Source organism: Lampris incognitus, chromosome 8 (assembly GCF_029633865.1).
Source record: "Lampris incognitus isolate fLamInc1 chromosome 8, fLamInc1.hap2, whole genome shotgun sequence".
Classification (NCBI taxonomy): Eukaryota; Metazoa; Chordata; class Actinopteri; order Lampriformes; family Lampridae; genus Lampris; species Lampris incognitus.
Window position 1 is genome coordinate 17,940,746 of NC_079218.1, and position 26,858 is coordinate 17,967,603.

At 43.7% G+C, this 26,858-nt stretch overlaps 1 protein-coding gene across 1 annotated transcript in view; it reads right to left on the reverse strand.

Annotated features, from left to right (window-relative positions):
* Nucleotides 1-4,928: 4,928 nt before the first annotated feature.
* Nucleotides 4,929-26,858, reverse strand: part of LOC130116918 (serine/threonine-protein kinase PAK 3) — a 43,479-nt gene continuing 21,549 nt past the window's right edge. Inside the window, exons 2-16 of the mRNA XM_056285021.1 lie at nt 25,375-25,568; nt 24,346-24,446; nt 22,728-22,881; nt 22,584-22,621; nt 16,828-16,890; nt 15,140-15,292; nt 14,884-15,058; nt 14,628-14,691; nt 12,989-13,037; nt 12,753-12,865; nt 10,721-10,838; nt 10,474-10,573; nt 5,637-5,833; nt 5,320-5,457; nt 4,929-5,116 (exon numbers count right to left, since the gene is read on the reverse strand). Coding sequence (XP_056140996.1) covers nt 5,027-5,116; nt 5,320-5,457; nt 5,637-5,833; nt 10,474-10,573; nt 10,721-10,838; nt 12,753-12,865; nt 12,989-13,037; nt 14,628-14,691; nt 14,884-15,058; nt 15,140-15,292; nt 16,828-16,890; nt 22,584-22,621; nt 22,728-22,881; nt 24,346-24,446; nt 25,375-25,546 — 1,725 coding nt within the window. The 5' untranslated portion in view covers nt 25,547-25,568 and the 3' untranslated portion in view covers nt 4,929-5,026. The remainder of the gene's footprint in view (nt 5,117-5,319; nt 5,458-5,636; nt 5,834-10,473; nt 10,574-10,720; nt 10,839-12,752; nt 12,866-12,988; nt 13,038-14,627; nt 14,692-14,883; nt 15,059-15,139; nt 15,293-16,827; nt 16,891-22,583; nt 22,622-22,727; nt 22,882-24,345; nt 24,447-25,374; nt 25,569-26,858) is intronic.

Genomic DNA, 26,858 nt, shown 5'->3' on the forward strand with positions numbered 1-26,858 from the left:
TGTGTGTGTGTGTGTGTGTGTGTGTGTGTGTGTGTGTGTGTGGTTTTCTTTTTCAGGGTGCAAAACATTTATAGATACATACCATATAGCAACCGGAATATTGTCATTTTAAGTTACATGATTTTGAAAAAGGGCATTTCCCCATCATATTTACATACATACATACATATCCTAACAATCTTAACCTATTTGAAGATGAAATACAATGTATAAGTTTTGTTTTTTTGTTTTTTTTTCCATGCACGGAATCTGTCACACCCTCCTGTCTTCACATCACTCTCGCGTCCTTTCTGTACATTTATTGTACAATGGAGGTACAATATGACAGAGCAGCTACCCTGCACCACAGAGTCAAGGTCGACAAGAGTGAGGCATCTTTTAGTGCAGCTTGAGGTAGCCCCCCCCTCGCCCCCCACCCATCCAAAACACCAGACGCAGACACTTTCTTTCACGCATGCACGCACGCACACACAAGCATACACATACACACAAAGGGATGCCAGCCGCACAGGAAATGCCTGACTAAGCTACCAAACACAGACACAGAGTAGTTTCCAGCCTTCTTATGTACAGACAAGAGAGGAAGGTGTTACCGCTTAGCAGGGACGAGAGGAATGGCTAACGAAAGACGACCCTCCTCCTCCTCCTCTCTTTAAGACAAGACTACAATCACACAAATGGCACTCTCTGCTTCCAAAACCTCCCCATGGGGACAATTACTCAACATCAGCCATGTCTTAAAACTCCCAGCAACCCATTCGGGACAAACACAAACGAGCAACGGGTCACGTAAGACGGATGGGTCGACGAAGGAACACTGGAGCAGAGGTAGCAGCATCCTCAGTGCTCGGGGTGGGGTCGGAGTTTGGTGCGGGAGGTTGGCGGGTGGACGGTGCCTCATTAAAATTGTATTGCAGCCAGGCCCCATTTTTGTTGGCGTACAGTCCCGACATTAGTAGACAAAACTGTTTAAGTAGCTCTTGTACAAGAGGATGAGCCTTCATTATGGCTTCCATGCATTAAGTTACATTAGCCAACTGGGTGAAGATATATATATATATTCTGCTCTCCCGGCCCATTGCACAGGGCAACTTGCAAAGTGCAGCTTTTCTGTTTTAGTTGAAATGGTTGTTTGCTGAGGAATGCGGTCTTTTTTTTCCCTCTATGGCCCGATATCAGAATTGCTTAGGAGAACATTGAAATGTATTACGAGCGATTATGGACAAGTTAGAAAGGCAGTTAGCAGTCACCAAATGAAAACAAAAGAGGAAAAACAGAATTTTGTTGGCAGTAACCAGAAACGAACGATTTTAAATCCCACAAACAGAGTCACCTTGTTCTTTTCTCTGCCAACATTCATCACAGAAGATGCCAACAAGGCGTTCCAACCACCGCTACTTTAATGGTTCCATTTTGTTACAATTCATCTTTACTAACAGTTATGTTTCGCTTGTGCCTTTGATGTGAAGCATCTTTGAGTATTTACAAAAGTGCTATATAAGTCTGATGTATTATTATTATTATTAATTTTCCATGTCCTGCTTTCAGCTCTTTCCATTTGCTAGAAGGTTTTGCTTTTTTTTTCGTGTATTTTTAATTTCTATGCTCACTGATATTCACACCCATGGATAATATTATTAGCCTTAATTCCAGGGGAATTAATTTAAGGTCATTTTACAGGGAATTAATCTAAGCCATGTAAAAGCCATACCGTGAGCATGAGCACCAAATCAAAACAACCAACTATGAGCCAATGAACATGGCACGTGATGAAGTGCCCCCCCCACCCCGTTTTCTCTGGTGCAAACATTACTCTAGGCCGAACGAGAATTTAAAAAATGATAATAAATAAATAAAAACAGTCTCAACAGATTGAATCAAAGTATTAAAAAAAAGGAAAGGGTGTTTTCAGCTGCTGAACTGCACCTCGCCATAAGGTTTATAATGTAAACTGTGATCCCATCTAGCTGCTGATGCTAACACTGCAGCGCTTGTTAGCATGCATCGGAAATACTCAGAGAGAGAGAGAGAGAGAGAGAGAGAGAGAGAGAGAGAGAGAGAGAGAGAGAGAGAGAGGGAGAGAGAGAGAGAGACTGACTGACTGACTGACTGACTGACTGACTATGAATACACAAACAGACTGGATATATGAATTGGCTAAAAAGTAAAAACCAGCAATGACATTGAAATGTTAAATGTACGGGTTCAGTTCAGTCACTACTAACAAATACAGAAACAATAAAGCCAACGCCTTCTCATGACGAACTAACTTGGAAAAAAGAGCAATAATGCAAAACCTGGTAACTGTGAGGCACACACACACAGTCTCGAACCTTCTTATGAATAGCTGCAAAACTTATTTTAGATCAAGTCTCCGTTCATTTTAACAACTTATAACCCTCCGAAACACCTGAACTACAACCTCTGCTGTCGTAATTCGCTTCGCTTGGAAGCGTCTGGAAGTGGACGTACCTCTGTACCTGAATTAGCCTGGACTGAACTCCAATTAGCTCGAGCTGGCTTTCCTCCCCCTGAGTTTTGTTGCCTCCACGAGGGGCTTCGGTCTGCAACGCTAACTCTCCGTCTGCATGTTTTAAAAGTGGATTAAGCAAGCTGTTCCCCTTGAACTAAGCCTTACAGTCTTTTTAATAATTATAATATAGCTCATGTTGTTTGTGGGTGTCCCCTGTAATAAGCCTCAGTTACTTTCTGGTCTGAGCAGTTTACTTTAGGGGACATAACATCCCACGTTGTGTCCATTGTGTGTGTTAGAAATCTCAACATCGAGCCAATCCAAAAGTTTCCAAGACATCTCATCTACGTGTAGTGAAGAACAGACAAGCTCTATGGTGTGAAGGAGTATTGGCCCTAGTCTCCTTCTCGTCCTCGATAGAACAACATTACGGTTGTTTGCACACACACATGTGACGGCAGACAGGTGAGAGACACAGGAAAAACTGCCAGCCTTCCATCCTCTCACAAGATGTTATAATGGACTCACATCCAGCTACACAACACAACCTCTTGTTGCATCAGCCATCAGAAACCGAGCTCACCCGGTCGTTTTCCAATGTTAGAATAGTGGCGGCTTCTACAGATCGTAAAAGGCTGAACCTTATCTTGGATATGAGGCGAGGCTCGTGTTTGCACACATTTTGAAATAATCTGCATAGCCCCGATTTACAGATAAAAGGCAAATGCATGCAAACAGACTAGAATTGCACATTGTGCACAATGTGCTTCTTTTTTCTTGAAAATTCAAAGGATTCCTACCTTGGTGTGCCTTGAATAATCATTTTATTAGGTACTGAATTATATCTAATAATAATAATACTAGTAATAACACGTACAATAGTGGTATGAAATGTTAATATGAGCTCATTAGATGCAAAGGACTAACAGGATCTGGATGTTTGACATATGAGACATAGTCCTTGTCATAAGACGATAGAAAAGCCAATTGGAGTCTCGCATCTCCTGTACTTGCTGAACACACATATTTTGAAAAGAAAACACTATGGGAACTTTTAAAATATCAGTGGAAAGTTCTGGACCAGTATGACACTGTGATTCTAATTTCTCAACTTTACAGCCACCTAAAATACCTGTAAAATCTCATGCCCTAGACCCATGAAACTGAGATAATATTCACCAAATCATCCCAAATTTAATAGATATACATTACGTGCGACAACTACCTACTGAAAGGGAATTGTTTTCTTAAAAAAGCCACCACTATTCACCAGCACTTAGGCTGGTCCCTGTGAGGAATTTTGGATGTACCTGATTTTATGTTCAGTTTACAAGAGGTCACAGTAAAGCCCCTACGCTCGATAAGGCTTAAGTGAGAATGACAAGAAACAAAAAAAAAAAAACAGACAGAAAGACAGGCAAGAGACCTCGGTGTCTCTTCAACAAACTCCGCTGACCTCTTTGATGGAGGTGTGTATGCTCAAGTGAGGAGAGAGAGGCGCAGCTTTTCACTGATGCTGAACACATGAATAATGGTGGCGGTTCTTACGGGTCTTTAAAATTCTGATTTAAGTTGTGTTTTAAGGCCTGGGAAATTATTCCTTCCTTTCCCCTTCTTTAATGGCACCTCCCACCACCGTCCAAATACCACACACACACACACACACACACACACACACACACACACACACACACACACACACACACACACACACACACACACACACACACACACACACACACACACACACAAAACACACTCAAAAATACACCCACTATCCTTGAGATGTGACAATTTGCAGGGCATTATCAAGATTGCTTAACAGAGCCATTGTCATGCAGGCAAAAGTTGGATCCGAGTCTCTCTCTCTCTTTCACTCTCTCTCTCTCTCACATCAAGTGTTCACTGCAGGTGCAGGGGTGGCCCGATCGTGTCTTGTGGAGGGGCTGGGTAGGAGGAGACACAGCCTGTGTGTGGCTGAACAAGGAAGGAATCACAAGCTAGAAAACGGTAATCTCTCTCCTCTTCACTCACTGAGTTCCTCTTCTGTAAAATCTTGAGAAGGAACATGCCTTTCTTTTGTATTTGATTCTTTTTTATACCCTTTTTGATCTGGGAATAATTGCCCCCCCAACAGGACGTATGACACAAAGACATGTGCATGTGCATTTAGCTCCACATACGTGTTCGCAGGCGCATGCACACGCACATGCACGCATGTACACACATATACAAGCACGCACACACACGCACACACACACACACACACACACACGCGCGCGTGATGGAATGCTCTACATGTACAGAGTGCTGGAAAAGTCAAAAAAAGGAGGCAAGGTCTTTTCAGCAGCATGGGCTGAGGCTGCAAGGCCAGGTGTCCATCCTACATATGAGGCCTGGGGAAGGGGGTGTCTTAACCTTGTGCTGCCACTGTAAGTCCCACAACCCCTTTGTGCTGTCGCTGTTGAGTCACCCACCGACCATACACCCAACCCCAATCCCCATTAATCCGGGGGCAAGGTTCCAGCTTTGGGCGTGGACTAAAGGTGCGCTCTAGCGACTGCTGTTCTTTATGGCTTCCTTCGCAGCTACAATCAGAGGCGTCAGGCTGGATAGAGGCTTGGCTAACTTCAGGAAGGAATGCTGCAGAGGAGAGAAAGACACGGTTGGTCGAACGTAGGTGAAAAAGGAAAAAGAACACACGAGCAGTTTTAGTGGTTTATCGTTTAACGGTAGTCTGGCGCCATCTAGAGGACATGATGAGAAAGGGCAACAGAAAAGTTCGGCTCAAAGTACTGCATGAATGTGAGTTATTTTTAGCGGCGTTGCTGATGGATCATTATCACCTGGAGAAGCTCCTTGGCTGAGCCTCTACGATCCACATCCATCTCCAGACAGCGGTTAAGGAAGTCTCTGAATACAGACGACAGCCTCTCTGGGTTTTGCAGCTCTGGTGTGCCGTTGGTAGCTATCAGGTACAGGGCCTGGAAGGTTGGGTGGCATCAAGCAGCAGAAAGTCAAATAACTGTCTGATATACAATACTTTAAAGTAAACCTTAACATTTTAATCAAGTGGATACCGTATGAACACTAGGGATGTATGCAGAGTGGCTTTTGCAAGAGAGGTCTTATGCTGTGACTGTACGGACAATTTCTGTCTTACCCTAAGTGGATTTTCATTGAGATAGGGTGGTTCACCCTCCACCATCTCTATGGCCATGATGCCCAGAGACCAAATGTCCACTTTTGGTCCATAGGCCTTTCGGGTCACCACCTCTGGTGCCATCCAGTAGGGCGTGCCCACCATCGTGCTACGTTTATTCTGCTCAGGAGTAATCTGAGCACAGAAGCCAAAGTCCGCTGCAAAGAGAGAGAGAGAGAGAGAGAGAGAGAGAGAGAGAGAGAGAGAGAGAGAGAGAGAGAGAGAGAGAGAGAGAGAGAGAGAGAGAGAGAGAGAGAGAGAGAGAGAGAGAGAGAGAGAGAGAGAGAGAGAGAGAGAGAGAGACTTTAGCAAACATTATTAACTATTGTTATGATCACGTCACTTGATAACTACTTGACGGGAAAATTCACAGATTTTCAACCTTATCTCTGTCCAACAGGGTTAGCACCTGAAATATACACCTGCAGTTGTTCCTGATCGCTTCTGTATTTCTGGGGCAGCAGTGAAACCAAGTTTGGTTTTTGTTTTTTTATTCTTTTGTTTTTAACTACAGCCTAGCAGGGTTTCTGATATTCTAATCTATTCTAAACCCACTGTTAAAAAAAAAAATCCTCATTCTCTCAACCAAGCTGTATTTCCGATGGTGAAAATGTTGCCCTACAACACTAGCATAGAGGATTTGATGGACGACAATACAAAAGCTAGCATGCAGCAATGCATTCTGGTATGTGCGTATACCTGCTGTGGGAAAGACTCCGTGAGCAGGACAACACTGATTTCTCAATCAATATAAAACACAGTGAGTACTTTATTCCTTCAACTGACTACATTACTCATCAGTACTGGTTATAAAAACACAGAACTTGTTGTTGTTCTTCTTCTTCTTCTTTCAGCTGCTTCCAATAGGGGTCACCACAGCGGATCATCTGTTTCCATCTCTTCCTGTCCTCTGCATCTTTCTCTGTCATGCCAACCACCTGCATGTCCTTCCTCACCACATCCATAAACCTCCTCTTTGGCCTTCCTCTTTTCCTCTTCCCTGGCAGCTCCACATTCAGCATCCTTCTCCCAATATACCCAGCATCTCTCCTCCACACATGTCCAAACCATCTCAATCTTGCCTCTCTTGCTTTGTCTCCAAACCGCCCAACCTGAGCTGTCCCTCAAATATACTTGCTCCTAATCCTGTCCCCATCTTCTTCCCTTCTACTGAAAATCTTAGCATCTTCAACTCTGCCACCTCCAGCTCCGCCTCCCGTCTTTTCATCAGTGCCACTGTCTCCAAACCATGTAACATAGCTGGTCTCACTACTGTTTTGTAAACCTTCCCTTCAACTCTTGCTGGTACCCTTCTGTCACAAATCCCTCCTGACACTCTTCTCCACCCAATCCATCCTGCCTGCACTCTCTTCTTCACCTTCGCACTCCCCATTACTTTGAACGGTTGACCCCAAGTATTTAAACTCCTCCACCTTTGCCACTTCTACTCCTTGCATCCTCACCATTCCACTGTCCTCCCTCTCATTCACGCATTGTCTTGCTCCTACTGACTTTTATTCCTCTTCTCTCCAGTGCATACCTCCACCTCTCCAGGCTCTCCTCAACCTGCTCCCTACTCTTGCTACAGATCACAATGTCATCCGTGAACATTATAGTCCACAGAGACCCCTGCTTGATCTCATCTGTCAACCTGTCCATCACCATTGCAAACAAGAAAGCGCCCAGAGCCGATTCTTGATGTAGTCCCACCTTCACCTTGAACCCATCCGTCATTCCAACCGCACACCTCACCACTGTCACTTCCCTTATACATATCCTGCATCACTCCTACATACTTCTCTGCCACTCCTGACTTCTTCATACAATACCACACCTCCTCTCTGCACCCTGTCATATGCTTTCTCTAAATCCACAAAGACCTTCTATACTTTTCCAGCAATACTCTCGAAGCAAACATAGTATCTGTAGTATAACCATACCGAAACCATACTGGTGCTCACTAATCATCACCTCTCCTCTTAACCTAGCTTCCACTACTCTTTCCCATAACTTCAGGCTGTGGCTGATCAACTTTATACCTCTGTAGTTGCTACAGTTCTGCACATCGCCCTTATTCTTGAAAATCAGTACCAGTAAGCCTTTTCTCCACTCCTCAGGCATCCTCTCACTTTCCAAGATTGTGTTAAACAATCTAGTTAAAAACTCCACTGCCATCTCTCCTAAACACCTCCATGCCTCCACAGGTATGTCATCTGGACCAACCACCTTTCCACTCTTCCCCCTCTTCATAGCCACCCTCACTTCCTCCTTGCTAATCCACTGCACTTCCTTATTCATTATCCTCACATCATCCAACCTTCTCTCTCTCTCTCTCATTTTCTTCATTCATCAGCCCCTCAAAGTACTCCTTCCACCTTCTCAACACACCCTCCTCGCTTGTCAGCACATTTCCATCTCTATCCTTCATCACCCTTACCTGCTACACATCCTTCCCAGCTCAGTCCCTCTGCTTAGCCAATCGGTACAAGTCTTTTTCTGCTTACTTAGTGTCCAACCTCTCATACAACTCACCATACTCCTTTGCCTTCACCACCTCTCTCTTCATCTTATATCACATCTCCTTGTACTCCTGTCTTTTACTCTCTTTCTTCATCTCTCTGACTATTCCACTTCTTCGCCTGTATAAGTCATCCTTCCATCTATCCATTATCCAAACCGCTTATCCTGCTCTCAGGGTCATGGGGATGCTGGAGCCTATCCCAGAAGTCATTGGGTGGCAGGCAGGGAGACACCCTGGACAAGCCGCCAGGCTATCACACACACACACACATGCACGCACGCACGCACACACACACACACACACACACACACACACACACACACACACACACACACACACACACACACACACACACACACACACACACACACACACACACACACACACCTACGGACAATTCAGTATGGCCGATTCACCTGACCTGCATATCTTTGGACTGTGGGAGGAAACCAGAGCACCTGGAGAAAACTCATGCAGACACGGGGAGAACATGCAAACGCCACACAGAGGATGACCCGGGACAACCCCCAGAGTTGGACTACTCCGGGGCTCGAACCCAGGACCTTCTTGCTGTGAGGCGACCGCGCTAACCATTGTGCCACCGTGCTGCCCTGTATAAGTCAATCCTTGTGTATAAATCTGAAGATTGTTGTGTTGTGGTGTTGCTGTTCTATGTTAAGTACATTGAGAGAGCCATGAAACTGGAGTCAAATTCCACGTATGTGCAAACCTACATGGCCAATAAACATGATTCTGATTGTCCGCCAACCTCTTCCTCTGTATACTTTGCTGTACTTCCTCACTCCACCACCAAATCTCCTTGTCTTCCTTCCTCTATCCAGAAGACACACCAAGTACATTCCTAGCTGTCCCCCTCACTATTTCTGCAGTGGTTGCCCAGCCATCTGGCAGCTCTTCACTGCCACCCAGTGCCTGTCTTAACTCCTCCCTGAACTCCACACAACAGTCTTCCTTCTTCAACTTCCACCATTTGATCCTTGGTTCTGCCTTCACTCTCTTCCTCTTCTTGATCTCCAGAGCCATCCTACAGACTCCCATCCGATGCTGCCTAGCTACGTTCTCCCCTGTCACCACCTTGCAGTCTCAAGTCCCTTTCAGATTGCTCCTCCTGCATTAGATATATTCCACGTGTGCACTTTCCTCCACTTATATACGTCACCCTGTGTTCCTCCCTCTTTTTGAAATACATATTCACCACAGCCATTTCCATCCTTTTCACAAAATCCACCACCATCTGGCCTTCCACATTCCTCTCCTTGACACCATACGTATCCATCACCTCCTCATTACCTCCGTTCCCTTCACCAACATGCCCACTGAAGTCTGCTCGAATCACCACACTCTCCTCCTTGGGTACACTCTGCACAACTTCATCCAGCTCAATCTAGAATTCTTCTTTCTCTTCCATCTCACACCCAACTTGCACGGCATATGCGCTGACAACATTCATCATCACAACATCACTCTGTCTGACACTCTCTTCACCTCCAACACACTCTTGACATACTCTTCCTTCAGGATTACCCCTATCCCATTTCTCCTCCTATCCGCACTATGGTAGAAGAATTTGAACCCACTTCCAATGCTCCTGGCCTTACTCCCCTTCCACCTGGTCTCTTGCACACACAGTATATCTACCTTCCTTCTCTCCATCACATCAGCCAGCTCTCTCCCTTTTCCAGCCATAGTGCCAACATTCAAAGTTCAGACTCTCACCTCCAAACTCCTACCCTTCCTCCTCTCCCACTGCCTCTGGAGATGCCTTCCTCCTCTCCTCTCACCCAACAGTAGCATAGTTTCCACCGGTACCCAGCTGGCCAACAGTACCAGCGGTGGTCGTTGGTAACCTGGGCCTTGACCGATCCAGTATGGAAATCTGATTTATGAGCCACATATTTAATTTGGCAAAGGTTTTACGCCGGATGCCCTGTCTGACCCAACCCTCCCATTTATCCGGGCTTGGGACTGGCACTAAGAATGCCCTGGCTTGTGCATCCCGAGTGGCTGGGTACAAACACAGAACCATCCATGAAATGTCCCTTTAACTCAATTGTGGGATTGTAATTTACTCCCATTAGAAAATAAATTCACCATAAGAGTAAATGATCCTATCAACTCGCATAATGTGCAGCGTTAATGGAAAAGATACATCTTATCTATAATATTTTTTCTTTATTAGCCTAACCCACACCATTCCTTACTTTATATTCATTAATCACTAATGTCTTATCCTTTCTTTCTCTGACAGTCACTTACTGAGTTTGACGGAGCCATCCATGCCCAGGAGGATGTTGTCACTCTTGATGTCTCTATGGATCACCTGGTTGGAGTGTAGAAAATCCAGGGCTTGAAGACACTGTGAGAAGAGATAAAAAGTGTAAGACTATGTTGGCACCCCTGGGTGTCACACACATAGGGCCATCATTAGTTACATTCAAGGAAGTGGTTAATATTGCTGACCACAGCCCACCCGCCACACTGATATATACCCAGGGAGTCTTACCTCCCTGCAGACCGCTGCAATCTGGCCTTCATCCATGCAGGTCTCAGTCACTACATCAGTCAAGGAGCCACCGGCTAAATACTCCATCACCACCCATAGCTCATCTCCTACCAAGTAACTACATACAGATACAAGAAAGATGGAAAGAAAAGAACAGAGGGGCATTTCAAAACCAGTGAAAACATCAATATTGACTCAACCCACAGTGAAGTACTTTGGAAATGTGGAGTGCATTTGCTTTTATAAATATGGTTCAGTCATTCTTCAGAGGGAAGATTGACTGAAAGCTCGTCAACTGAACTGATGGCACCACTTTATCTTGTGATGCATTCATTTTCCCATAGTAGCTGTGTTCTCTAGCATGGTCACCATGCAACCGACGGAGGTAATCCTCAAGCGGTGCGAAGAGCATGATGATAATAATATGTTAGTAATGTGTGTTAAGGGCTTCTCAATACAAGGTATTTCCTCAGGTAAGCATTGTCGATGTACTGAAATTACCGCTACTTTGAAATAGTGGAGGGATTCTGATGGTGATCGAGGCTTCACAACAACATTATGGTTTATTCAGAAATACCCTCCCGGCCTATGTCCCTTCTACTGGACGCAGGAGTAAGTTGGACATGGTATGAAAAGTAAAGATATCAGACAAAGTAGTGATGAAAGCCAAATCAAAGTAATCTACACTTTTTGGGGTAATTTTTGGAATTCGTTACTAATAAGTATTTTTCAAAAAAAATGTTTTGCCTCTTTTTGTGAAAGTTACACTTTCGTTTGTGTGGTTTATCGCTGCTTCACACAATGATGCAGTGGGTGGCAGTTAACACAAGTGATTTTCAACCACTGCAAGAAGAAGTTATTCTGAAACTACAATAAAAGGTGGTTCTCCTCTGTCATAAAACTGGAGGCACTAAAGGATTCTTCAGAATCATTAGGGGGGGGGGCAAGCAATTTCCTTGTCATCTTGGCAATTTGTGGACTGAAATATGACAGAAAATGCATGCTGCACTAATAAAGCCATAGACAGTGAGGAAAGACTACTTGAAACCTTTAAATTGAGAATTGACTGTAACACATTCATCACACCTGTAGCCTGACAAAAAGCTGTGTGGCAGCTTCATCACATGGCCGTGACTCATCTAATTGCTGTCATTTTATGCTCAGTTTGCATCAAAGCTAAGCTAACTGCTACTGTTATGTAAGCACTGATTAGCTGAACCGGAGAGACGCAATGTCGCTGTATGGTAGGTATGCAGTCCTGTCAGTTAGATTCAGCAAGATTAAGTGTCACGCTAACTTAGCTACACAATCAGGTTTGTGGGTTTTGGACGGGAAGTCATTTGGATAGCTGTTCATTAGGCTGAGATTATTGGGCTCTTCAATACCAACCCTTTCTTTTTAACGACTTTATTAATCCCCGTGGGGAAATTCTTTCTCTGCATTTAACCCATCCTAGCTGTGTAGCTAGGAGCAGTGGGCAGCCGCCGTGCAGCACCCGGGGACCAACTCCAGTTCGTCTCACCATGCCTCAGTCAGGGGCACAGACAGGAGTGTTAACCCTAACATGCATGTCTTTTTGATGGTGGGGGAAACTGGAGCACCCGGAGAAAACCCACCGCAGACACGGGGAGAACATGCAAACTCCACACAGAGGATGACCTGGGATGACGTTCGAACCCAGGACTTTCTTGCTGTGCGGCAATAGCGCTAACCACTGCGCCACCCAAACTTTTTCAATTGTTATACCTATTGTAAGTCACTTTGGAGAAATTAATGAGCTAAATGCCTGAATTAGGACTGTAAGTCATACAATATCTCATTCAAAACCTTGAAATTACACAGTTTGCATCACATTCTACCATTGGAACCAGTGAAACAGAAGCAGGGCTCTTTTGAAGGTATTGAAGTATCATTTACATAGACCCTGCGTTGAATCTTGAGTTTTATGATTAAAATAACAGATTTCCCCCCCCCAAAATGACATGATCGTAACTACTGCAAATGTTGATTTAGTGTTTATTGAGAGGCTGACCTGTCAAGATAGTTGACGATATTGGAGTTTTTGTTTTCCCTCATTACCAAGATCTCATTGATGATCAGCTCTTTCTTGGGCTGCTGCTGCAGGTTCATCTGCTTAATGGCCACCTGAGTAAACAGACAAGAAAAGAAATTACTACATACATCAGGACAGACAGTTAAACTGGGTGGCGATGATTCATGTGAGGGGACTAGAGATGAATCAGTGCAGGTAGTAATAATGTGATTTACCTCCTGGCCAGTGGCAATGTCAATGGCAGTGTACACAGTGCCAGATGCTCTGTAGAAACACAAGAAGCAACACTGCATGAATGCCGTGCAAGGTTTTTTTCTTTTTTTTTTCTAAACAGTTCTGCTACATTACTTTGCATTCACCAAAGATGCTGACCATGTTTAACATCACTGTTTGTGGGATATCTGATTTTATCTTGCCTGGACCAATGTAATTCTCTTTATTCTCACTTATGTCACGACATTTTTTTCATTTAATAAACTGTTGTTCTGACAATATTGCAACACTCAAACTTGAAACAGAAACATAACGAAAGTGCCTATTTCTACAAATTACACTAATGTGTCTTCTTACTGGAAAAAAACCCCCAAAACAACCCAAACATCTACTGAAGACAGTTTCATTCTTGCTCACAACCTGCAGCCGCCCGTGTTTATCCAGATGCATCAGTCAGGCACTGGTACATGCTGCCTCCATATCTACCTCATAATAAATACCATTCGTCTTAGTCTTTAAGTCGGGAAGAATTTACAAAAACATCAGATTACCGTGTCTATTCAACAAGAATGTAGCACAATTCTCAGATTTATTTCATGAACTGAGGACAATATTGATTTCAAAAGCCAATTACTACATTCGCTATCAAACTTATGTTTCCATGCTCTAGCTCCATCGGAAAAGAAAAATACATCGCACATCTAAGAAATATTTTGCTGAAATTTCCAACAGCATTTCTACGTAAACACATCTGCTGTTTTACCTCAGCTCCTCCGAAAACTTTGGTTGCGCAGCAGCCTTGCAAGGGCCTGCTGTTTTTAGATTAGGCATGCTCTCAGACTAATCCCCTTATAAATATTCAGACCCCGAGTTCATTAAGGTACGTGCTCATTTTACCACTAAAACTTAATTTGCATAACATTACGTATGTGTCGATAAGAACACACGCTGGGTTAACATGCCATTCATGGTCTCTGTTTATTATACATGGTCAAGACCTTTTGAAATAATCTTCTCCTTATTTGGAGGCGTAGCACACACTCCCAAACTCCACAGCCTTTGGTAAAATTTGGGCCGATAATCTTTTCTCTCCCTCTCCTTGCCGTCCGATGTGAGCTACACCAGCGTACCATCAGAGGCTATGAATAATGAAGCAGCACTCCTGTTTAGTCTGGACCCAACAACTTGAAGATAACTGTGCAGTAAGTAAAGGGACCGTGGCAGATAGAGACGCTTTCTCAAAGATGAACGTCGACGAGAAGAAACTCAGAACAGCTAACGCCACAACAGTTTTTTTTTTTTATCAGCTCAGACGCTTTTTTTTTTTTTTTTGGGTAGTGAAAAGGGAGTTGTGGAAAATGGTGACACAGGAGAAGCCGCCTAAAAAGAGAGAGAGAGGGAGCGGGGATGGAGAGCGAGAGAGGGCTGAGCTAATCTGGCTGATGGCCATTTCTGGATACATTTCTCATTTCCTCTCGACTTCTCTTTCTTCTCCCTCAGGCATTCAACCTCCCTCCCCCCTACCTCTGTTTCTCTGAAGTGGTCACTATAGCTCAGCGTCTCCTGGCCAGACTGACTGCTCCAGAAAATGCCTCATGTTAAAGGCATTGCCGAGCGGTTAATGATGGAGGATAGACTTACCCTTGTCCTATTTTCTCAAAGCGTGTGTACTTCTTTTTGGGGTCCCCCACACTCACTATACTTCCTGGAAAACAGAGGACATGAAACATATTGGCCACTTCAGTATGTGTGGGAGCAATAGGAGGACTGCACACAAAAAAATACACACAAACATACGAACGAACACACGAACACACACACACACACACACACACACACACACACACACACACACACACACACACACACACACACACATTCCTATGACTAGACATACTGAGTCGCTCCAAGATCTCCTCATCTGTCATTTTGGACTTCTTCCTCTGGCGGTCGGTGTGGCGATACATTGTGTTGGATGTGTTCTCTGGCTGGACCTGGGACTCCGGTGGAGTCAACACCTCCTTCACAGGGGTCGGGGGCTTCGTTGGCTCCATGACAGAGCGTGTGTAGATCTGGGAGGAGAAAACGAGTCAGCAGAGGCAAGGAGAACGTTGGAAAAAGACCGACTTCCTCGTCCATCACCGGAAACCCACCGATTTGGTGTGCTCGGGCCGGGGTGCAATGACAGGGGGCAGTTCATCATCGTCGTCCTCTTCTTCCTCCTCCTCCTCCTCCTCTTCCTCTTCATCCTCTTCTTCTGACACAGGGGGAGCTATCGGGGGCTCAGATGATGACGTTTTGGCACCCTGGAGGGTAGAGGGGGTGTGTTAGACTGGAAGTCTTTGCTAGGAGATATGATGGAATGAGATATTTATGTGCATATTTCTAATATATTCCTGAAACTCTATCTAAATCCTTATGCTTCCTTAAACTGGCATTGACAAAAAAAATTCATCCTAACTCTTTGTTAGACTGTGGCCTTCACAGACAGATTGTGGCCCCAGCAAAAACATCTGTGTTGAGTTTGGTGGTTCTGCCAAAAACTTTTACAGGCCTCTTTTGTGAGTTTATCAATTAACCAATAAAAACCCTAAAGCTGGTTTTAACTTGATTTTAACTGCATCAAGTATATATCAGAGAATAACGGCATAAAAATCAAGAGTAACGGCAAGAAGCCTAAAGTACTCCCGAAGGAGGGAAATGAAAAGCATCATGTAAGTAAATGAGCAAAAGAGATCAACATAAACTCAATTATTACAACTTCATTTTGGGAAAACTAAATAAAACAGAATAAGATCAACTCTCATTAGTTTAGAATTTGAGAGGAAAACTGCGCAGGAAAGCATTGTGAGCCAGGTAAATAAATATTAACAGAGGTGCAGTGAACAGCTCATCGTGAACCAATGGTGAGCGTGTGTGGATTTTATTGGATCGACACACTGTCTGACAGCTTACTGAGAAGTGAGAGAAGAAAAAAACAAGGTTGCCACATTACAGTAGTGTACAATGTGGTGATGCACTGAGATATCCTCTTCATCCTCATATACCGTTTCACAAGTGCTGGAGAAACACAACAATTATGGTCAAAGCGCAGCCCTTTATCCCCCCCCCCCATCCAAAATTCTGCTCGCCTTGGATCATCTTCCTCTTATGGGATGGAAACATTTCATCCATTCCCAGTCTTGTCATGCATAAATGAAGCAGCACAGCTTAGTTCTAGTGATTAAGGCAAAGTGCCTGGCTGAGAGACGGTGCCAGGCCTCCATTCAGACATGTGGGGCCTCTGACCTGGGTTCTGCTCCAGAGAGAGCTGGGCCAACATAGCAGCGCAGACATGAGAGACTAGCTGACCATAAGCAGTGCTGTGCGGTTTCCACTGAGAGCCATGCAGCAGTGTCTACGATGGTGATGGAGTCACAGGCACATGGGCTAATAATGCATGCAGACGTGTTTTTTTAACAGTCATCACAACCCTCTGTGGCACGCGCCCCTGCCCTGCCTTCTCAGAGTTGGACCATTTAAAAAAAAAAAAAGAAAGAAAAAAAAACTTTACAGATTAGTAGTGTTTTAGTGGCAGCTAAAATAAACTGTGTTTGCAGATGTGGAAATTTAGGAGATCCAATTTAAGCCCCTTATAACACTTACAGAGAGTGATGACGCCTCTAAAATCCAGCGCTTGGCGAGGCTATGTTAATAGTCCTTTCGGTTCGACATACAAGTGGTGATGGAGTATTTTTTTTGCTTGACTTAGTAAGGAAAAAAAATCAGGAGCTCAACCAAGTGAATTTCGTTCTAGCCAACGCAGAGGCACAGCATGTGGAAAGTGATATGGAGGAATTACCTTTTCAAATAACGCGCTGCAGGTTCTAAGGCTGACAGGAGGCCCAGACGACAGCAGTCGGTTCTGAATGTGGAGGTTGAAAATGGGAGGATTTACTCAAAAACAAACCGACACAACAGTTCAAAGTAAGCGGACTTAAAAAAAAAAGGGGAGGAGTACTGTAGGGTGGGAAGGGGGTCGAGGGGGTGGGGGTGGGGTGGGGGTTGCTGCTAAGAGATGGACGCCGAGTCCATACATTACCTCCTGACACACAAGATGAGGAGGAGAGGTTTTCACTGGCGCTGATGAGACACAGGTTAACACAAGTCATGCCACTTGATGATTGTCTCCCCTCCGACCCTTCTCCACTCACCCTTTTCCTTACCGTAATTTGTCAATGGAGAAAAAAAAAAGTCCCTTATTGCCTTCATGGATTTATTTTTTCGGGAAATCTCACAACCCCCCCCCCCTCTCCTAATTATATAGTCAATATGGTTTCCAATGTGTGACCGCTTGCGAGTCTCTCGGTCAGCTCGGCTAGTTGATTTGACCGTCGGCACTTCCGGAGTGAGGCCTCAGCGTGGGTCTCAACAGTATCCAGATCATGAAGTAAAGGGCTCTACACCTGCTTCCATGCTCACAAATCTTCCTCAGCTATCTTTTCATACCAGCCAGTCCTCTTTCACTTGCCTTCATTTCCCATTTAAGGAAGGGTCTGTTTGGCTGCTTGTTTTCCACTCCCCTGCACCGTCTTAAAGCAGGATGCCTCAGCACACAGAGAGAAAGCTCCGACCTCACCTCTTAAAACCTGTGATGTGCTTGGTTTCCTCTACTTTTTTTTGCTTCGTGAAGGAGTTTCTAATAAACCTGTTTTGTTAACGAAATTTGAATTGAAAGATATTTTTTTTAGTTCCCCCCCCCTTTTTCTTCCCAGTTGTACCCATTCAATTACCCCACTCTTCCAAGCCATCCTGGTCGCCGCCCCACCACCGCCGCCACCGATCCGGGGAGGGCTGCAGACTACCACATGCCTCCTCCGATACATGTGGAGTCGCCAGCTGCTTATTTTCACCTGACAGTGAGGAGTTTCACCAGGGGGGGACGTAGCGCGTGGGAGGATCACGCTATTCCCCCCAGTTCCCCCTTCTGTCTGAAAAGGGGCTGCGACCAACCAGAGGAGGCGCTAGTGCAGCGACCAGGACACATACCCACATCCCGCTTCCTCCCGCAGACACAACCAACTGTGTCTGTAGGGATGCCCGATCAAGCCGGAGGTAACACGGGGATTCGAACCGCGGATCCCCGTGTTGGTAGGCAACGGAATAGACCGCTACGCTACCCGGGCGCCCGACGTTTAGTTTTTAATGTTGCCTTGTGCTGGCCCAGAGTGCAACGTCTTTACTTTCTGAGAAGGATTTTTAAGAATTTGTGTTATTTGTTCTGAGAAGAGAATGGAGGAAGACGGCTTTAATGCACATGAATCCTGTACTTAAATATCCTGAAATATAAAATGGGGAAAAATTATCATTGCAGTCTAGTTAAACCTTACACGGGCTGAATGACCGGTCATCACTTCTTTAACTCCACAGAGAGTATTTGAAGTCAAATGTTTTTATAGTCGCTCAGCAAAAGCGTTACTAACATTCAAACATTCAGATGAGAGTGAAAAATTCTCACTGAACCAGTTTAGGAAATGAAAATGTCTAATATTAAAAGATATTTCCTTTTCACATAAGGTAACAAACATGTGCTTTACATCTTCCTTTCTATACAAACAGCCATTTTGCGGCCCTTTTATCCAGTAGTTGCTTCACCTACACGGCCCTGTTTACACCTGGCATTAACATGCGCCTTGGGTGATGCGATCACAAGCAAGACAGCTCCACAGTCCACACCTGGCACTCACATGCCTCTCGAGTGACTTGTGATCGGCTCTCACTCCCCCGCTCTGTATGTAAATAAACATGTACATCATGTACAGGCATTTAACCAAATGAGACATCCTCGCTCACTCGAGCTTCATTTTTAATGCGCCATCAATTACTTATGACGTATTTCACATCTGTAAATGATTACTGTCAAATTATGTTGTCATACAACATAATTTGCTCTTAAAGAAATACAATAATTCATCCCATATCCCAACTGCACTTATTTTCTTTTATTTCCACTCCACTTTGTTGTAAAGCACAACAGGTTTTTTTTAAGTGCTCTGTAAATAAATGTTGTTATGATGATGATGATGCAGAACTGCCTGAAACCCTTCAGACGCCTGACCTGATTGCATTTAAGAAATAATTCTATTGTGGGTAAATAGTTCCACATTATTACAATGGCATGGAAATGCAGCAAATGCATGCTGCACCAGATAGAGACAAATAATCTGATGAGGAAAATTAATTGAGTGAATTAGGAGCGTCAGACACCGATTGTTTGCCTTTGCTCGTTTTGTGCTCAGAATACACAGCAAAAGTCGAAACTCCTTCTTCAAACTCATTATATGGGAAAATGTAAATGTCTGAACACTAGTGTTTGCAATTCTCCACCCGAACCCTGTCAGGCTCAACCCGATCATGGCGGTTCAGGCTCAGATTATTCAATTACTATTCCAGGGGGTTTGAGAGGGTCGAGCTCTGCGCTGCAGTGGATAAATGAACTTGAACCTGAAGTTGAACTTGAATGTGCAAGCGGGCAGGGGCTCTTCCACAGTTGTGGGTATGATTGTGTGTCAGAAATTGCAGACGAGGGAAAAAAAAAAGCTAAACCCAAAGGAGGGTTTGGTAAAACAAGCATCAGGTAGACAGCCTGTGTTTTTATTCTCAAAACAGCTGCTTTACAGCCTACTTGCGTTTTAGTTTGTATTTGGTCCATCACCTCTGACAATTCAGCTGCGCTCGGCAGGATCACACAGCTTATTTTTTCTGTTGGAACTTATTTCTATTGCTTATGCAGAGGATGTCAGCTGAGTAGACGGTCCTTCAATGTGGCCCAGGAGACATTTGCGTACACACCGCCATAAGAACGTGGCCATATGTGGCTCAGACCACCTCCGAATGTGGTCTTAGCGATCGGACCTCAATGCGTCCTTAATGCGTGTTGGGTGTATTCACACCTGTACTTAGAGCTGTCTACTTGTGATCGGATCACCCAAAGACACAGTTTAATGCCAGGTGTGAACAGGGCTTATGTTTTACTGATATCCAGCTGATACCCAGATGACAACATTCTACCCAATAATTTTGTTTATCTGCATTTAAAGTATGATACTGTGCATGGCGGGGGTTTAAACAAAATGATGTGAGAAAACAACATCTTCAAACTCTTTGCTACCAGTGGAGGGACAAGGAATGTCTACACAGGTAAACCAGAAAGGTGAAAAATTATGGTACCCATGCATTAACCTGACAACCATGCTGGTTTGGTAGGTTTCTGTTTGTAAAGTCGACTAGTTAAGTCAACAACATTCAAAGATGAAGGGATTTGCACATTTCAAAGGTATAGCTCTCACTCTCTTTTCAGCCAAGGAACATTTGTTTGTTTTGTGACCCTAGTCACATGAATATAGGTGGAGCCCTCCCACTGGCCATAGTGGCTGAAAGGCAAGGCTATATGAGTTTGTTACACCTATACTTATAATGGCGATACCCTTAGGTAAAATACCAAGGATCACCTGGTTATCAGTGGCATTGATATGTATTGTGAGAGACGTAGCTGTATTGCTAAACAGTGGTAACTTCTTCTCATCCTGTCAAAGGATGAGACGGAGAGGCCATACTGTCAAGAAGTTGGTCTTGGAGAAAAAAATAGCTGCTGAAGCAAATATGACAGCAGCATCGAAGAACACTGAGAGTTGTAATTATAACAGGGATTTAGGTACAGGAAATGAGGAAAGATATAGTTAATCTCAAATACTGCTATTGTTAAGTAAGGAAAGCAGACAAAAAAAGGGGAAGTTGGTGAATACCATACCGTAAGTATGAACTCTCTGGTGTCTGGTGGAGGGGCCACTGAGAATAATTCACTGCATGCGAGAGCGCACACCAGAAACAGGCAGCGAAGCTTTCTCTGCTCCAGATGCCCAGATACGTTTAATCTGATCTTGTGTAGAGTGCTTGAGTGGGTTGCTAACCCATTCAGCTGAGGTCAAGCCAAAGAGCATGGTCATCTTGATTGATAAAAACCTTGAGGAATTTGAACCACCGGTTTAAATGGAAGCTCACACCCGCAAGGCATTTTAAAATTGTAGAAAGATCCTGCTGTCAAGTCACCATAATGCCCTGGGGAATTTCTTCCTCAAGAGAAAAGTTTCGGAAAGGAAGACGTTAGAAAAACTCACGACGAGAAGCGATGAAAAGGGAACACAAATTTGGCATTAACAGGTGCCAGCCACCTGTTTAGTCGGTGCAGCAGAGAAGATAGGAATACCTTGACAAACAAAATGTGCTTCCTCTTTTCACGTCACCACCTTCGACATGCACCTTTTAGCTGCAAAGCCGGTTACTGACAGTTGAAGCTGGTTACTGACAGTTGCACACAGGGATTCAGAATAATGGTAATTAATTTTTTTTAAGGGGCCTAACTATGGTTCCACAGCTAATAACTGAGTCACCTCTGCAAGGCCTGGACTATGAGAGTGCAGGGCTTCCAAAATGACAGATACCCACAGATGCCCCCTCTGACCTTGCAAAACCTGTCAGCCATTGCCAAAGTCTCTTGCCCTCTACTCATAAAAGGAGTTCTGTCAAGCAAAAGCCCTGCATGAAGTGGACCGACTGAGCATGCTCCAGGCCGAAACATTCAGAGCATAGATAACGCTCGCTGAGGCTAGCAATGAGGCCAACACAGTGGGGACACTCCTAGCCTTAGTAGATCTTCTAGCCAAGCAACTGCTAGTACAGTTCCTGTTAGGTACTTTTCTAGGGGTGTGGCAAAATTTGTTGGAGTGTCTCTTGTTACAAAAAACAAAACAAAAAAAACAAAAAAAACTGACAACAGCTTTCACTGAAGTCACCTATGCTTGAGCCTCATACTGACTGGCATGTTATGCAAATCTCAGTGCATTGTGCCACAGGGTTATTGTCTCTACAGGGCGGAACAGTGACATTTTACCACTAGGAAGGGGGGGGACTATGTGAAACAAAACACATGTGACAGACATGCAGTCTATTCATACATTTCCCAGACAGAAATCCACAGAAAAAAAAAGACTTCACTATGTCATGAGGATGTGTTGCGAAGAGCATCAGCACACTTTAGTGTGAAAAGCATTGTTGCCCAAGTTCACAAATATCAGTTTAATGTATGAGTCACACAACGTTGCAACTTACCTGTGAAATTTTTAGTGCTATGTTGTAACAAATGCAAGAGCCTGCCTCTAAATTACTCAGGACTGAGAGATTTTTCAAAGTCAATGAAATGTTACAGAAGAAGCTCATTGCGGAGGGCCAGAGAGAGTGGGCTGACCTACAATTGCAAGTTTCGTAATACTCAGACAGTCAAGCAGGGTCAAGAACTACAGTTCAGCTGACAATCTGCCAGCTTTGTAATTTTCTATAAAACAGAGGGACTGACTGGTCATGTCCAACTGATGAGTATACTGCAGGCTATTGCAATTCATTCAAAATTGATTATGCAGTACTTGATGATGACATTAGTTTTGCGGGTTAATATCACGTCGTAACAGTTCTGATTCTAAATAAGTTCAGTGTCATTGAATATTTAAAAAAAAAGTTTCCATTCATATGGAAAGAGTTGAAAGAAGTTACATAAGAACTTACCAGAGTGTTGGCTGCGATATACCCATGTGCTGATTTGTCTGAAAAGGACAAAAAACAAAACAAAACGAAACAACATTTTCATCAGCGTCTTTAACATTGTGACTTTCAAAGCTAGTATTCACGATCAGTGCATCGATTGTGTACCTCCCGAGGTGAAGCTCATGTATTTCTGGTTGTTGACAGTCTCTTTGGAGTCATAAAACTTTAAAACATCCAAGACAGCTTGTGGGTTTTTCTTTTGCTCAAGTTTGGTTATGTTTGAGGTCTGGAGGAGCCGTGCCCACTGCTCTGGTATGCCCTGTAGGGACAGACAAAGAGAGAAAGAGAAAGAGAGAGAGAGAGAGAGAGAGAGCGAGAGAGAGAGAGAGGTGGGGGGGGGGGGCGCAGTGTCAAATGTCAAATGTTCAAAAGGCCAAATTCAGTCCAGTATTTATCTAATGACCTGATATCTTTGGTAGAATACAGTGTTGGTCTATTTTTGCACGTGTAATTGATTATTTAAGACGTTAGCGTTCTGCTCTCCTTGCATACAGGGTACCTTCTGTGAAAAGATATCACAAGTCCTGCTTTCAACGGCACCAAGGATAATAAACATGGCTGGGCACGAGACTTTTTACTGGCGAATACAACAGCTCATCTGGAGTTACTTGTAGGTATATATAGATGTTTATGGGACTGAGACTGCGTAAGCGTCTCACCTGCTATGCATCGCTTCATGCAGCACCTGGCCTACTTAGGTTCAGATGTGCATGTGACTATTTTCGTGCTATATGAAAATCTTATCAACCAAAGATGACACATAAAGAGCTCTTGTTTAGAGGGGTGTCCTTTCCACAGAGGCAAAATATCTTTAAGATTAAAACTTAAAAAAAAGAAGCATTGACAAGAAATCAAATCTTGAAGAACCAAGCAATATGGCACACACAGAAAATGAGAAAAAGAAATGATGATGATAAAGAATATGTAGCTGCTGTATTTGCATAAGATATAGGGGTAGTGTGTAATTTGTTCAAAATACGAAAGCTAAAACTAGATGCTAAATCCACATTTGGCTTCTACTTTTTTGTTTCGAATTGTTTTTACCTAAAACTACATAGCCCCAAATCTCAATCACTTCACAGTGTTGTTGTTTAACGAAAGGAAAGTGAAAGATGATATTGCTATTGTCTTCTTTTTTTCTATTATGTAAGAAAAATCCCAACAAACAGACTCCCAGACTGATAGCTGGTGTCAAAATGCTGAATGCTATTTGACAATAATAACAAATGGCATTTGTATCTGAGATGAGAGACCAAAGGTCTGAGGGTTAACACATAGGAAAACGTAATTAATAAGTAGGGCAGTAACAGTACTCCATCTATAAACTACAAGGACTCACAGAACTAATCTGGCCAACCTGTGTCAAAAATGCAGACAGACAAGGTGCAGATACATTTTCATGGCTTTAAAAAGTGGAACGGCCTCTAAACCAAATCTTTTACAGAGGAATGTTGAAGCATTTCCAACTCATCGACCACAGCGTAGCCTTGAAATAGGGCGATTGTCATTTAAATAACCAGTACCGCCGCTTTTATGTAAAAAGGACGCTGACTTCTACACCTTGAAGGACAGACACAGGGGCCCATCAGAGAGAACCGCTGTGGCAGAAATGCATGCCAGCGACTCAATTATCTGATGAGGAGAGAGCTGTAGAACATATGGAACTAGTATGTCAGTAACCCCGTTAGTGGATTTATTTTTACCACGTGGAAAAAGTACTCACCGTGAACTCTCCCGTTACAGCATCAAAGCCAACATGAATGGTGTGTTCAAAGTCAGAGGGTAGAGAGATCTCAGGACGCTCCTTCTCTTTCTTCTTGTTTGCTGCAGGGGGACGGGAAAGATATTCAGTCTACTACTACTACTACTACTACTACTACTGCTGCTGCTACTACTACTACTACAGTTGCTACTACTACTACTACAGCTGTTACTGCTGTTGCTACTACTACTACTACTGCTACTACTACTGCTGCTACTACTACTTCTGCTGCTACCACTACTACTGGTCTACTTCAACTATTACTACTACTACTACTACTACTAGTCTACTTCTTCTACTACTGCTGCTACTACTACTACTACTGCTTATACTACTGCTACTACTCCTACAGCCTACTTTAACTACTACTCCTACAGCCTACTTCAACTACTACTACTACTACTACTACTAGTACTACTAGTCTACATCTACTACTACTACTACTACTACTACTACAACTGCTACTACTTCTGCTACTGCCGCTACTACTACTACTACCACCTCTACTATTACTACTACTAGTACTACTACTAGTACAACTACTGCTACTACTTCTACTGCTGCTACTACTGGTCTACTTTAACTACTGCTACTACTACTACTACTACTACTACTACGACTACTGCTCAACTACTACTACTCCTACTATTATTACTACTAATGCTATTACTACTGCTACTACTACTACTACTGGACTACTTCTACTACTACTACTACGACTACTACTACCGCTAATACTGCCACTACTGCTGCTGCTGCTACTACTACTACTACTTCTACTACTACTACTGCTACTACTGCTACTACTACTGCTATTCTTGTGAAGAACAAAGAAGAAGTCAGAGTATTCTAGCTAGGGTATAATGTCTAGTTTTAATATAAGCTCAAGTCTGGGTAATATCTTCTCACATGGTAATTGAGAGAATAAGATGGAAGTGACTTATGATAAGGTACAAGTGGTTAAGATGGCTCGTTGAGAGCAGGACTCACTCTTATCTCCTCCAGGGAAGATGGAGCGCAGGCGGACTTTTTTATTCTTCTCTTCGGGAGCCATTGGAAGTGGTTTGGATGCGTGATTCACTGATGAAGAGTCTCGGGAACTACTGTTCATTCTCAAGGGAGGGGCCGGTGGTTTCTCTTCAATATCGACACTATCAGACATCTTTAGTAATACTTACAACGTCCTGGGAGAAAGACAGAAACACGACAGAGAACGGCGCTGTGTTAAAAAAAGTACAGAAAGAGCCTCTGGGTAGAAACAGGTGGGATAGAAAGAAGGTTACTTTTACGCATTGTCGTACGCATTGGTCGAACATCAAATCAGGTTAGTATGCCAAAAAATGTCTTGAAAATAGACACAAGTCTATGATTCCCCCCTCCCTTTCTCCCCAATTGTATCCGGCCAATCACCCCACTGTCCGAACCATCCCGGTCGCTGCTCCACCCCCTCTGCCGATCCAGGGAGGGCTGCAGACTACCACATGCTTCCTCCGATACACATGGAGTCGCCAGCCGCTTCTTTTCACCTGACAGTGAGGAGTTTCACCAGGGGGACGTAGCGCATGGGAGGATCACGGTATCTCCCCCCCGAACAGGCACCCCGCCGACCAGAGGAGGCGCTAGTGCAGCGACTAGGACACATACTCACATCTGGCTTCCCACCCGCAGACATGGCCAATTGTGTCTGTAGGGACAACCGACCAAGCCAGAGGTAACATGGGGATTCGAACTGGCAATCCCTGTGTTGGTAGACAACAGAATAGACCGCTACGCTACCCGGACGCCCTATGATTTTTTTTTTTTTGGCTGACTTTAAATTCATATGCAAACACACCTGAGTTGGGAGAAGAGGCATGATTGGCAGGTATGACAATATGCTCAAGAATGACTGTTCAAGAATTAATGAAGGCATGCTTGCCAAAAAAAAAAAAAACTACCTTAATGGGATAAACCATTTTATATATACAATGAACTCATCCATATTTTATATACACATATGATGGATTCATCTCATGAGGCACTTAAACTGTAAATATACTGATGTTTTTAACTATTCTTAGTTATTTTTGATATTTATATCGGTGCTGATTGGGGATGCTTGCTACTGAGCTAACAAGCCTTTTATCAACGCTATATGCAAGGGACAGAAGACTAATTTTGCTTGGAAAAGAAAACTTGACTGAATCAGAGGATACTGCACGGTAGGATGTGCTATCCACAGGTGAACGTGACAGTCACAGACACACACTGACGTTAACAGCGCACACAATTCATGAAACTCTATCGCCACAACAGAAATGAACACAAAACAAACTTGGTTCAACAGACAACAAACTCCTTTGTTCCTTTAATTTATTGATTCGAGGAATAAGTCATCTGTTGGCTATAGTAAAGGAAAATTCCAAATCATGGCAGTAGTGCAAAATAGAAGTAATAAAGAAGAGATATTCCCGCGCATCTATCTTATGTTGTTA